This window comes from Eufriesea mexicana, unplaced genomic scaffold (genome assembly GCF_001483705.2).
Source record: "Eufriesea mexicana isolate 0111107269 unplaced genomic scaffold, ASM148370v2 scaffold265, whole genome shotgun sequence".
Taxonomy (NCBI): domain Eukaryota; kingdom Metazoa; phylum Arthropoda; class Insecta; order Hymenoptera; family Apidae; genus Eufriesea; species Eufriesea mexicana.
In genome coordinates this window covers 1,332,786-1,346,651 of record NW_016908444.1, presented here as the reverse complement: position 1 = coordinate 1,346,651, position 13,866 = coordinate 1,332,786, and the positions used below count along the sequence as shown (strand labels likewise).

The 13,866-nt window shown below is 34.8% G+C and overlaps 1 protein-coding gene across 1 annotated transcript; it reads right to left on the bottom strand.

Moving 5' to 3' along the window:
• Positions 1–5,759: 5,759 nt before the first annotated feature.
• LOC108555728 (uncharacterized) lies at positions 5,760–11,037 on the bottom strand. Its single transcript, XM_017911511.1, has 12 exons — positions 10,802–11,037; positions 10,279–10,736; positions 9,993–10,211; positions 9,420–9,922; positions 9,259–9,364; positions 9,009–9,163; positions 8,074–8,176; positions 7,262–7,496; positions 6,743–7,200; positions 6,215–6,675; positions 6,074–6,159; positions 5,760–5,978 (listed from the first exon to the last, which is right to left on the bottom strand). Exons 1-12 carry the CDS (start codon positions 11,032–11,034, stop codon positions 5,807–5,809), a joined length of 3,189 nt encoding a protein of 1,062 aa, XP_017767000.1. The 5' UTR covers positions 11,035–11,037; the 3' UTR covers positions 5,760–5,806.
• Positions 11,038–13,866: the final 2,829 nt, after the last annotated feature.

Sequence of the window (13,866 nt, the reverse complement as noted above, 5' to 3'; positions counted from 1 at the left end):
CTCCCTTCTTGCCAAGCAGAAAGCAGTAGTCCCGTCGTCGGAAGCTTCTCGAAAACTCCAACGAATTACAACCTCCTGCCGTAACAACCCTGAAACACCGTTCTGTTATGTGCATGCAGACACTTACGCGAGCACGTGCGGATGCGCCACAGTAATGGGATGGAATTTCCAGGAAAGGTTACCCGGACGACCTGGAAGCCTCCAATCTGGCCGACTTCCTCCTCGAGCGACGTGCTCGCGCATCGACTCGCGGATACGGTCGCAATCATCGCGCACACCGTCCTGGAACAATTGGCTGTTTCGTCGGGAATCGGATGGAATTTACATGGGAGATCCGTATCGCGTTGCGACTCGTACGAAACGATCGAATCGCCTCGGTACTCGTGGAAAGCTGCTGCCTCGTAAAATTCTCGCACCGCGGTGCACGTTTTCGCGAGCAAAGGGCCGATTACGTTCAAAACGAACACACTCCACTCGTCTCTCGTCGAGTACAGAGACTGTACAGAGCGCAACAACCGAAGGAAAGATTTCGGTAATACGCTGGTTCTTCATTCCAGCCGGCACGCTGGGTCAAGCGTTATTAGCAGGAAGGAAACCGTTAAGGAGTTGGAATCGACTAAGCTTTACGAGCAACCTTCTTCGAATGAACCCATTTCCCTGTCAGGAACCTTCGTGGTGAACCTGGTCGATACCCTGCCCCTCATCTGTACTCGTAATTTTCCCCGCGAATTCTTGGGGAAATCGAACACCTTGTTAAACGTAGCAGGGAAAGTTTCCTCGTAAAGCGCTTGTTATCCCCGAAAACGCTGTGAACGACACCTCTGACTCGGTGAAATGAACTTGGAATCCGGGGACGAGAAGTCACTTTCGTTGGAAGTTATTATATAAATACTGGTTAAATTCGAAGATAAGTAAATACGGTACAATTCGAGTGCGAAAACGACAAAGCATGTGTAGGATAGCAAAAGAAATCGCGAATCGGCCATTGCTAACAGAAACAAATTGTAAACCGATCGATAGCTTCTAGAAGCAAATGGAAAAGTTATTCTATATAACAAAATTAAGTTTCTCGGCTCCCCTAGGGGGAAATGAGGCGTAGGTTAACCCTTTGACTACGGCAGACTTTGAAACGCACCGGTCGTACCTCACAGGAAGGAGTTCATTTACAATGTCCGCCGAGAACGGCAAAATTTTGGGTAGAGATGCGTCCTCCGTGTCAGAAAAGCAAACTGTGTTGAGTACTTATATGCGCCTTCCGTGTCACAAAAGCAAAATTTCTGAGCGCGTATATGCGCCCACAGTAGCCAAGGGGTTAAGGAAAGCATACAAGCGTGGTCCTTGACAAGCAAAACAGAATCCTTAGAAATCGGTTGTGACCAGCACAAGCGTGAGTCGTTTGATGTTGGAAAGAGAGTCTCAAAAGAGTGCGTCTTTGTGTGTTTTCGTTTCGTTATCTCGGTGTTCCTTTCCTAAGTTAAATCAGTCTACGAGTTTTGAGTTTGTGTTATCGCGTTCTTGTTCTTTCGACAATTTTCTGTGTCTCAAGACCAGTATTCGCCATCCTACACATGTCTAAGGCGATACTTGTAAAACGTGGATTCTATGTGACGCGATTCATAAATTGTACTCGATCATTATATAGCGCTTTACGAAGTTATGCGTACTTCTTTAGGTGTACATTCGATGGATACGAGTTTCTTATCCGACGGTATAAAGCAATAAAAATGTACGGTGTTTATACTTTCAAAAAATATTTTTAACGCGCTGACAAGCGAACCTGATGATCCTGGTAAACTAAATTTAGAGAACTAATAGGAAAAGTGTAATGTTACTTTTGGAACCGGAGTCTGAAGATATAAACTGATCCTGATATATTTATGCCACGACGGTGTGAATAATATGCGTTTCAGTAATTTGGTACTTCCGTATGCGCGTAATCCGAACCTCGTATAATGCAATTTTTACGTCGCCACATTTTTCTGCCACCTAACACCTACGCGAGTCACCTGTATTCGTGAAACGGACTCGTGTTGAATTATACATCGATTGAAATGCAGGGTTGGTCTAATTACCAACGTCAATAGAGCTTGATGTCGAATAATTTGCCGCACGCGACTGTTCCACGCACCGAAATTTCCAGTTTATCTTCGTAGTCGAATCAACGTCCAACTATTACGTCCTAATCTCTGAAAATCGATGAACGAAATCGAAATCGGTCGGAAGAACGCTGCAACGATGCTAACAAGCGTGAAAAGCAGAAGCTCGTTACACGAGAATCGGAAAAACGAGAAATTTTCGGAAACTTTTGATCGGAGAATGATCTCGGAATGCAGTAAACACTCAGTTCGAGCTTAAGTGATCACGACACACTTTCTTAGCTGCAATTTAACTATGAATAATTCACCCTCGAAGCGCAGAAATAAATTCATCGCGTTACAAGGATGGACTCGCGAGAGTGAAATCAGACACGGATTCACTTTCGTATTTCACCTGGTAAATTATTCACACCTCGAATTATCATCTCGATTATATTCAGTCAGTGACAAATATTTGGTCACGGTATATGAGATGACGTTTTTCGTGATTACTTACACCGGTCCCGCGCAACTAGACTAAAAGAGAAGGAAAAATTGGAGCAACGTAAAAATTGTGACGCGGATGAAGCTAGGATTATAAAAGCGTGTCGTACATCACGCGTCGAGAAATCGTACATCGACAGTTGAGCGTGCAAATGAACCACTGTGTCGATGTATGACAAACCGAGTATATCTGACATTCGACGTACTTATATTATTGTCAACGACGCAGCCGGAAATGATAGACTTATCTAGAAAATTAATGACACCTGTCTTCCATACACGAAGGATGAATGCTAGAATGCCCAAGTGCCGAAACAATGTTTACTATATACGTCTCCTTGCTCGTTTATATGTGCTACGCACGTGAGATCGTCCGGATTAGCAACCATAGGTTGTGGCTGTAGCGTATACGAGCAAGCATGATAACACTGACCAACAAATTTCGACTTTTACCCTAATCTGTAATATCCATTAGATGATTCTCGTAGAGTTTACTTTCCTGAAAACGAATGCTAATCAAAATTGCACTGTCACCCTCTGATTTGGAAAAAATACAGAGGGAATAAAAGTATTTTGATCCCTTTCCACGATAAGATATCAACAAGCCAACGAGGAAACATTCGAATATTATACGAAATATTCGAATGTCGAATAAAAGTAAATAGAAACGAGAAAATAAACTCCGAAAAAATTAAAAAGTATTAAAACCTGAAAAGAAATAAAATAATTAACAGCTGAAAACAACAAAAAAATTATTAATATCTAAAAACAAGAAAAAAATTATTAAATTGTTTAAGGTGGAGGAGTGGGGGTGGGGTGGCTAGCCCCAACCTCACTTGGGACCCTCCACCCTCGCGCACTATGAAAATTTAGATGTTACGCGCGCGAGGCCAAACCGACAAATGAGTTCTGCAGGGTCGCGTCGCCCCTTATATAGTCTCCGATCGGCCGAGCTCCCCACCCTTATCGGAAATTTTCTAAGTTTGCCGATTTTATTAATTATTAATTTTCCGCTCTCGTAGGCAATAATTTATTAATTTTTTCACTTTTACCATAAGTTTGCATTCTGGACAATTTGTTATTAATAAAATTAATTTATTTTTAACGATTGGTCCAATAATTTATAAATTTTTTGTAAATTATTGGTATTTTTTAACACAGTTACGTTCATAAGTATACTTTTACTATAAATTTAAGACAAGAATGTTCATTCTTCCCTTCTTACTTTTTATGTAATACTTCATTATATCCTAAAATCGTTCGTTTTTATAAAAACTCTCAATCTTTTAGAACTAGGGGTGATAGAGCAATTTCGATTATATTTTCGTTTCCAGGAAAGTAGATTCTAAAAGAATTATCTAATGGATATTACAGATTAAAATTCGCGTTGATCAGTGTTATTAGAGTTCAACGTATTGGGGCTTTCAATCACGCGATTACAATGGATAAGCTGTGCCCAGCAAAGGAATATTAGGGCTAGAATCTCGAGTAATGCCGCAATTTTCCCTGGATGCGATTATTAATCGCTGACCCGGAATTATGCGAATACATGGCCACTCTCGGCAGCAAACCGCACGTTCGCGCTGCTTTCTATTAACCAGTATCGTGCGAACGCGATCATTGCTGCCGTGGAATTAAACCCAGGTATCCCATTCGCGATTAGATTCATCAGCAAAGGACAAACGACTGGATGATGTACGCACTGTGTAGGAAATACTGAAGCGAATTTAATTACGAACTACGACATTTGAATCATGCGACGAGAATAAACCAGCTAGTCGTCAATTAAGTTGAAACTTAAGGATGTTTATTTTTTCACTCGTTTGCTAATTACACATAAGTGCAGTATCGTATAATTTCGGTGTGTAATAATATTCTTGTATACGCTTTTAGAATATTGATCATTGGTAATGGAAATAGGCATTAATTCATTCCTCGCTGCGATTGTCGTCTTGAAGATTGAATGAGAAATAATGTGTTTACTAATGGAAGTTTTAGCGAAGCTTGTGTCAATATAACGTTCTCTGATATTGCTTCGCAAATTCAATTCCATTGAAAAGACGAGTTCAACGAGGAAATGCTTTTAATGAACAGATATGTTGAAATTTGATTAATTTCGTTACCTGTTTGCTCGATGTAGCCAATAATTATGAAAATCGTACAATCGTAAAATGGAATATGCAAAATTTTCTATATAATAATAGATATACATATTTCACATAAGAATGGTAATATAAAGAAAGGAACCTAAAGAATTTAAAAAATTAATTTACTTCAAGTCTAATTTTTATGACGAAATTTTTTCATTTATAACTTTCTTGTCTAACGCTTCATCATTGCATCACATTAAATACACAGAAGCATCTATTAAATTCACATACGAGTTAAACATAAACATAAGTTAAATAAGTTTTGAAGTAAAAATTCATTAAATTAAAAATTGATTTTTGTTAGTATTACAAACATCGATATAATATATTTTCTTCTATTTTAATGATCCTTTCCTTTTCTTCTATAATAAGATAATAATTTGTCTTCAAACACAAAATTATGTTCTAATTATGTGTGATCTAGTATAGTAAGTACATACGAATGACGCGTTATTTCTTTAAATTACGCGACATTTCGAAATGCTCGCATTTCAGTAGCGAGATGAAGTTCAACCAATCAAAATGAGGCAGGAAAGGAAAATTCGACCAAGCCGGACATGCGCGCGCAGGCATTTCAGGTTTTTTGAATCGAATGCAAATAATCGTGAACGTGCATTAAATATCCCCCAAAAAATGAATAATAATACGCATTTTCCTCAGAAATTTAATTCTATAATATAATATTAAAGTGTTTAATTCGGAGGAAACAAAAATTTACACGGGTGAAAAGACTAAAGTGAAATTTAGCAATCGGTACTATTACGTGTCGTTTAACGGTTTTCTTTGAAAGTTTAGCATTACTTTTTGCGACGAAATTTATTCTGCGTTGTGCTAATAAAGTGTTAGCAAATGAAATTTAATCAAGTTTTATAGTAATTACGGATACATGTTACAAGGCGTTGCTGTTTATGTTATACTGAAGCTCAAAAAAAAGGTAATTAGCGTAAACTTTATTATTTATCAATTATTATAAAACAAAATATGATGATCAGGCAATATATTTCATTTTCACAAAAATATTTGGGTTACGATATATAAAATAAATATGTAAATTAATATTCAATAGATTTAACTGGATTAATTGTTCTGTTTTGAAGCATGTGTAGATACAAGTCGTGGTTTTATTATTTGAGCATAACTTAATGTAACAGTATCATTTATTACACATTCTTCTTCTTCTGTTGTAAGCGCAAATTTTCCATTTGGTTCTTGCATTTCAGATAAACCTTCTGTTACAGGAAAAAAATATCTTTTATTACAAGCAACGAGAAATATATTGACATGTTCTTTGCTATTAAATAGAAATTACATGTGAATCACTTACGAGATATTTTAAGGGTGTACAATGATGTTTCTGCACAATAAGATACAACTTCTGCTACGATAAAGTTTGATATTTGTGGTGTATAATCCATTCCCATTTTGAGTATCTAAAAATTAATTTTATGTAAAAACAAGATAAGGAATAGCGTGTAAAAATATTACCTGAAATGCAATAACATCTTTAAGTTGCGGTTTTGTCGTCATAATTGGAAATACTCCATAATCTGTATTCCATGATTCATTTAATAAATCTGATAAATTAGAGGAAATTTCTACATCAGACATGGGCTCTATTTTGATTTCATCCTTTGCTTTAATGTTTGTAAAGGTAAGTAGAGTAGAATTTTGACTTAATGATAATAAATTAGCAAGTTCCTGAGGAGGTGATATATTAGTTGTATTAGCACTATTCATTGTTTCTACAGAAGTAGTATCTTTTTCTGTAATAATTTTATCATCTATATTATCAAAACGAATATGTTTGCCACAGGGAATAGTACAATAATTTATAATCATGGGCTTCTTTAAATTGTTTTCATTTTTCTCAATCTCTGGATATTCAGTCTGCATCTTCTTCTTTGCACGTCTGTATCTTTTTCTTTTCAGGCATACTGAGAAATTTTCTATCATATTAAATACTTTTGTAAGATTTATATCAATAGATTTTAATTAAACTATTTATCTTCTTACCACTTTGTGATCTGGTTGTAGAGTCGCTCGATAGTTTAACCCACATTGATTCTGTTTGTTCAAACGAGGTTCGTACTTTTTGTTCAACTGGATCTGATACTCTTTGTTGAATTGGGGTTGATATTGCTGATGAAACTGCAGTTGACACTGCTTGCGTAACTGGAGTTGATATCTTCTGGTCAATTGTGCTTGATATTATCCTTTCAACTGAGTCTGATATTGTTTGTTCTACTGGATTTGATGTTATCTGTCCAACTGAACACGATACTATATGTGGGACTTTGCTTGATAACGTAGAAGAAAGAGTAGTTTGTAATTGATTGTGTTGATATGAATTCCTAGTTTGTTCTAGTTTTACAGGTGTGTTTCTTGACTTCTCTCCACTTTGGTTTTCTGGTAAAACAGTAGTACTTACAGCTAAATCAAACTGATTTTCCAATCCAGATCCAGGAGAAACCCTAGAACATTTTAATGTAAATAATACACTTTCTTCTTCACTTATAATGTAATAGTTCTTACAGGACTGCTTCATTTTCCTTCAGAATACGAATGTCTTCATTGGGTGGTAAATAATCAACTTCATTTAATAATAAATGAAATGGCTCTTTCATATTGAATAATTTTACAATATGTTCTATTATATGAATAATTTGAAACATTTTTGTACTATCAATGAATATCCAAGAAAAGCGACGTACATCATTGTAAAATTTGCACAAGTCGAGTTTAATACGGAAATTTGATCGACACATAGCTATATTTAAGGTTATGTTTCATAGATATTTACAAAACGTGCAGCATACCCTACGTTTGAGCGTATCAGAAGACACTCTGAAATTTACCGCATTAAGGATGCTTTAGTACAGATAAGATATAGTAAAGATTTAATGTAGTATGTATTTTAACAATCACAGAGATTATGATCATTCTCTCCTACCACTCGGAGGATTTTTAATATTTTTCATTCATTGTAGATCCTTAATTATTCGTTAAAATTAAAATCGAACTCAAAAAAATTCATAGACATTTTATAGGATCGAATTTAGAATCGTTATCGATTCCGAAAATATTTACTTTTTTATATATATGTATATGTAAATATAATGATTTATTAATTTCTTTTCTTTTATTATAAATTTATACTTTGAGAAATTTCTCATGAACAGTAACTTAAACAACTTTTGTATTTTAATGAATTAGAAGTACACTTATACAGCCAACAGCGTAGGACGTTTCCATAAACACTTGCACTACCGTTACTGTATTTCGGAACTGACCCCTCAAAATCGAAAAAAAAATCGGCCTGCAATTTATAAAACAGTCAATTCTACACTGATTAAGCAACAAATCGTAATCAGCTACCAGAATTTCGGACATATAAACGAGAAAATTAAGTAGCAGAACATAATCGGACAGACACTTGCACTTTCGTCTCTGAATTTCGCAAACGAAGGCTCAAAACCGAAAAAAGATAGTCAGACTCGTTAAAACAAAACCTACTCTGTGCTGTATTATAAACATCGATATAATATATTTTCTTCTATTTTAATGATCCTCTCCTTTTCTTTTATAATAAGATAATAATTTGTGTTCAAACACAAAATTATGTTCTAATTATGTGTGGTTTAGTATAGTAAGTACATACGAATGACGCGTTATTTCTTTAAATTACGCGACATTTCGAAATGCTCGCATTTCAGTAGCGAGATGAAGTTCAACCAATCAAAATGAGGCAGGAAAGGAAGATTCGACCAAATTGGAACTGCGCGCGCAGGCTTTTCAGGTTTTTTGAATCGAATGCAAATAATCGTGAAAGTGCATTAAATATCCAAAAGAAGTGAATAATAATACGTATTTTCTTCAGAAATTTAATTATATAAAATAATATTAAAGTGTTTAATTCGGAGCAAACAAAAATTTACGCGGGTGAAAAGACTAAAGTGAAATTTAGCAATCGGTACTATTAACGGTTTTCTTTGATAGTTTAGCATTACTTTTTGCAACGAAATTTATTCTGCGTTGTGTTAATAAAGTGTTAGCAAATGAAATTTAATCAAGTTTTGTAGTAATTACGGATACATGTTACAAAGCGCTGCTGTTCATGTTATACTTAAGCTCAAAAAAAGGGTAATTAGCGTAAACTTTATTATTTATCAATTATTATAAAACAGAATATGATGATCAGGCAATATATTTCATTTGCACAAAAATATTTGGGTTAAGATATATAAAATAAATATGTGAATTAATAATCAATAGAATTAACTGGATTAATTGTTTTGTTTAAAGTATCTGTAGATACGAGACGTGGTTCGAACATTCGTGTATAATTTAATTTAATAGTATCATTTATTACACATTCTTCTTCCCCTGTTGTAAGCGTAAGCTCTCCATTTGGTTCTTGTATTTCGGATAAACCTTCTATTGCAAGGAAAAAATATCGTTTATTACAAGTAACAAGAAGCACATTGACATGTTCTTTGATATTAAATATAAATTATATCTAAATCACTTACGTGATATTTTAAGGGTGTACAATGATGTTTCTGCACAATAAGATATAACTTTTGCTACGATAAATTTTGATAATCCTGATTCATAATACATTCCTGTTTTGAATATCTAAAAATTAATTTTATGTAAAAACAAGATAATGAATAATATGTAGAAATATTACCTGAAATGCAATAACATCTTCAAGTTGTGGTTTTGTTGTCATAATTGGATACACTCCATAATCTGTATCCCATGCTTCTTTTAATAAATTTACTTCATTAATTAATGTTGTATCTTTTTTGATATTTTCAGAGGATTGATTGGAGGAAATTTCTACATCAGATATGGGCTCTACTTTGATTTCATCCTTTGCTCTAATGTTTGTAAAGGTAAGTGGAGTAGAATTTTGACCTAATGATAATAAATTAGCAAGTTCATGAGGAGGTGATACATTAGTTGTATTAGCACTATTCATTGTTTCTACAGAAGTAGTATCTTTTTCTGTAATATTTTTATCATCTATATTATCAAAACGAATATGTTTGCCACAGGGAATAGTACAATAATTTATAATCATGGGCTTCTTTAAATTGTTTTTATTTTTCTTAATCTCTGAATATTCAGTCTGTATTTTCTTCTTTGCACGTCTGTATCTTCTTCTTTTCGGGCGTACTGAGAAATTTTCTATCATATTAAATATTTTTGTAAGATTTATATCAATAGACATTGATTAAACTATTTATTTTCTTACCACCTTGTGATTTGGTTGTGGAGTCGCTTGATAGTTGAACCGACATTGATTCTGTTTGCTGAAACGAGGTTGGTACTTTTTGTTCAACTGGACTTGATACTCTTTGTTGAATCGGTGTTGATACTACTGGTGGAACTGCAGTTGACACTGCTTGTGTAACTGGAGTTGATATCTTCTGTGCACGTCTGTATCTTCTTCTTTTCGGGCGTACTGAGAAATTTTCTATCATATTAAATATTTTTGTAAGATTTATATCAATAGACATTGATTAAACTATTTATTTTCTTACCACCTTGTGATTTGGTTGTGGAGTCGCTTGATAGTTGAACCGACATTGATTCTGTTTGTTGAAACGAGGTTGGTACTTTTTGTTCAACTGGACTTGATACTCTTTGTTGAATCGGTGTTGATACTACTGGTGAAACTGCAGTTGACACTGCTTGTGTAACTGGAGTTGATATCTTCTGTTCAATTGGGCTTGATATTATCCTTTCAACTGAATCTGATATTGTCTGTTCGACTGGATTTGATGTTATTTGTTTAATTGAACACGATACTATACGTGGGACTGTGCTTGATAACGTAGAAGAAAGACTAGTTTGTAATTGATTATGTTGATATGAATTTCTAGTTTGCTCTAGTTTTACAGGTATGTTTCTTGACTTCTCTCCACTTTGGTTTTCTGGTAAAACAGTAGTACTTACAGCTAAATCAAACTGATTTTTCAATCCAGATCCAGGAGAAACCCTAAAACATTTTAATATAAATAACACACTTTCTTTTTCACTTACTTTTAATGTGATAATGCTTACAGGACTGTTTCGTTTTCCTTCAGAATACGAATGTCTTCATTGGGTGGCAAATATTCAACTTCATTTAATAATAAATGAAATGGCTCATTGATATTGAATAATTTTACAATATGTTCTATTACATGAATAATTTGAAACATTTTTGTACTATCAATGAATATCCAAGAAAAACGACGCACATCATTGTAAAATTTGCACAAATCGAGTTTAATACGGAAATTTGATCGGCACATAGTTATATTTAAGGTTATGTTTCATAGATATTTACAAAACGTGCAGCATACCCTACGTTTGAGTATACCAGAAGACACTCTGAAATTTGTCGTATTGGACATCTTTAGTATAGATGAGATATAGTAAAAATTTAATATAGTATGTATTTTAACAATCACAGAGATTATAATCTTTCAATTCTTCTACCACTTGTATTATTTTTAATATTCTTCATTCAATGTAGATCCTCAACCATTCAGTAAAATTAAAATCGAACTTAATAAAATTCCTAGACATTTTATAGGATCGAATTTAGGATCGTTATCGATTTCGAAAATATATACTTTTCGATCGTAATACAAAATGATTTATTAATTTCATTTCTTTTATTATAAATTATAAATTTATACTTCTGTAGTATTTTATAAGGTGCAACATATACCTTTCTGGAAATTTTTGACGCCAGTATTTCTATTAGTTTGAGACACGGTTCCATTAAACTGTAGATTTAGTCTCGTACATGGTATAACTATTGAAAAGCTACATAACTTGGTAACGTTTCCTTTGTTTATAGTTGTGTAATTCTCGATACGTGTAAACGTGAAAATAAAATACGTGTCAGAAATATAAATCCATGCCGCCTTAAGTGGTACTTGATAATATTGCAGTAATCACGTTCAACAGTTGTAAGGAATAGGAATGGAACAAAACAAGATCGCGTTGAAGTTGAATATGACATCCATCTTTTATTTAATTTCTGGTAACGCAATGATATAAAGGCAAGGGCTTGAGCGGAAGCAGGGGCTTGAGAGAAAGCAAGACTACTTAATAATTTCTCACCACATATTTTCTCCAGAGCTACGCTAAAAATAGTTGAAGTCCTGTTAATTGTGACTTGTCCGGTAATTCCGTAAAACATAGATATTATTCGCACCGTTAAATGTTTAGATTTCCGTAGTTTGATGTTCGCTCGTTAAACTGGTTGGTCTAGATAACATTAATCTACGTAACACGAAGTAATGCGGCTGCACAGGTCAGGTAAATACACGAATTCAGCAAAGATTTGTCTATATTAGATAATTTGGAATAATGAAATAACTTTGATTTCGAGATGCGGCCTTACATTGAAACAAATGTTACCCTCTCATCGTGATGTGCGATATTTCACAATCGCGAAACGCGTTAAAGTACATGGCCTAGCCGCGGCTGCTTAATTATATAATTTAAAATATCCACATCACAATGCTCTGTTATTTACATAGATTCTCTACATTTACACTAACGTATGTGTATATATATATATATAGATTTGTATCTGAATAATATATTCGAAAACGTGACATTCTTCTCAAACGATAGATTATATGTATATCTATATATATATATTTCATGTGATAACGCGAAGTAATAAATTTTTGCATCTAATCTTAAAATCAACAATCGTTGCACGGTATTTTGTTTAAAATTTATAGACGCGTATCTTTGTTATCTAATTCCGCCAACACAAATCGCAACGTACATGCTACCCCTTTTCGTATCAACAAGTACAATTATGCTACTCAATGTAAGAGTAAGGATACTCTTAAGTGTCTCTTGACCTGCACCAAATTGGGCTGCAGTCAACCTAGGTGTACGGTGGCCACTTAGCGGTTAAAGTTTTGGAAGGTCACGGACGTGTTTCGTAGATGTGCTGACTTCCCAAAGAGCGAGATCACTATCGGCCTAAGCTCGCCTCTCGATATCTATTAGCAGGCGTAACGTCGCGACGTCGTCGGCGGGCCTGGAAAGAGGGGTGAATAGGATATAAAGGGACTGCTGAGGACAGTCCGGCGATTTTTGACTATCCGTGCAACTTTAGCAACTCGCTGTTTGTCGAGACCAAGTGTCAGCCTGTGTAACATCGGGACAGACAAACACAGAGCGATCTGTGTGATCCGCGTATAGGCATATCGTGTATAGGCGAAGGACCTTCGAGTAAGGTTCTTACGTTAAAAAGCTACCTGTAATCGGATAGAATTTGTACGTGGTTGTTCATCTCACCTGAACGTTATTGTACTCACGGTAACTTAGGTTTCGGGCAAGGCAATCGTGTACAATAAGTTCACGTTGGTCGCAATTGACAAATAATTCGATATCTCGTAGTAAATAGGAGAACGATACCTTTGCGGTACCTCTCGTTAAATAGACTATTTCGTAAATAATGAATACGATGTATCTTATGACGTAACCTATATGTAACTTTTTATTTCATAGATCGAATAAATCGAGGGTAATCCGTTTTTAAATAAAATATATATATGGTATAAAGAAGAGCGTAGGCAAGTGCTTGATGTTAGTTCAATCGTCTAGCCAATGATGCTTTACAAATGTTCTTTGGCCGTTGTTCATAAATGGATAATAAGATAGTGAGTGGGGCAGTGGGAGACAACCCTGAAGTAGGATACCTTTGCAAGATACGTCGATATATCTCTAAAGATGGATTTCTACGGTTCGATAATTCGGAATAATTATGTTTGACCATGGCGCATGTGCCGTTTGCTTCCGTTTACACTTCATCGATCTGCAACATCGCGATAAAATCGAGCATTTCGCATCGAGAAAAGGGAATAGGGACGTTCTCGATGAAAAAAAAGTCGGATGACTAACTCACGTGATATAGTTCTCGCAATTAGCCTAATCACAAAGTGTTCCATTGATCATGGTTACTTCTTCTACCTAGGAACGATAATTCCAAATTTTGCGACGTATTTTTAATCGAAGACAAAATATAGATACATCAAGTACGTTGACTCGCGCTATGCACATCGAACTGTCGAACGATAAACATTGAATAATTATTATTCATCGAATCG

Coding starts and splice junctions, on each gene's coding strand:
- LOC108555728 (XM_017911511.1), bottom strand. CDS start 11,034: ATGTGCCGATCAAATTTCCGTATTAAACTCGATTTGTGCAAATTTTAC. Junction 7,497..8,073: donor CGATTTGTTGCTTAATCAGT/GTAGAATTGACT, acceptor CCTTAAATATAG/CTATGTGTCGATCAAATTTC. Junction 6,676..6,742: donor TACAACCAGATCACAAAGTG/GTAAGAAGATAA, acceptor TTAATATGATAG/AAAATTTCTCAGTATGCCTG.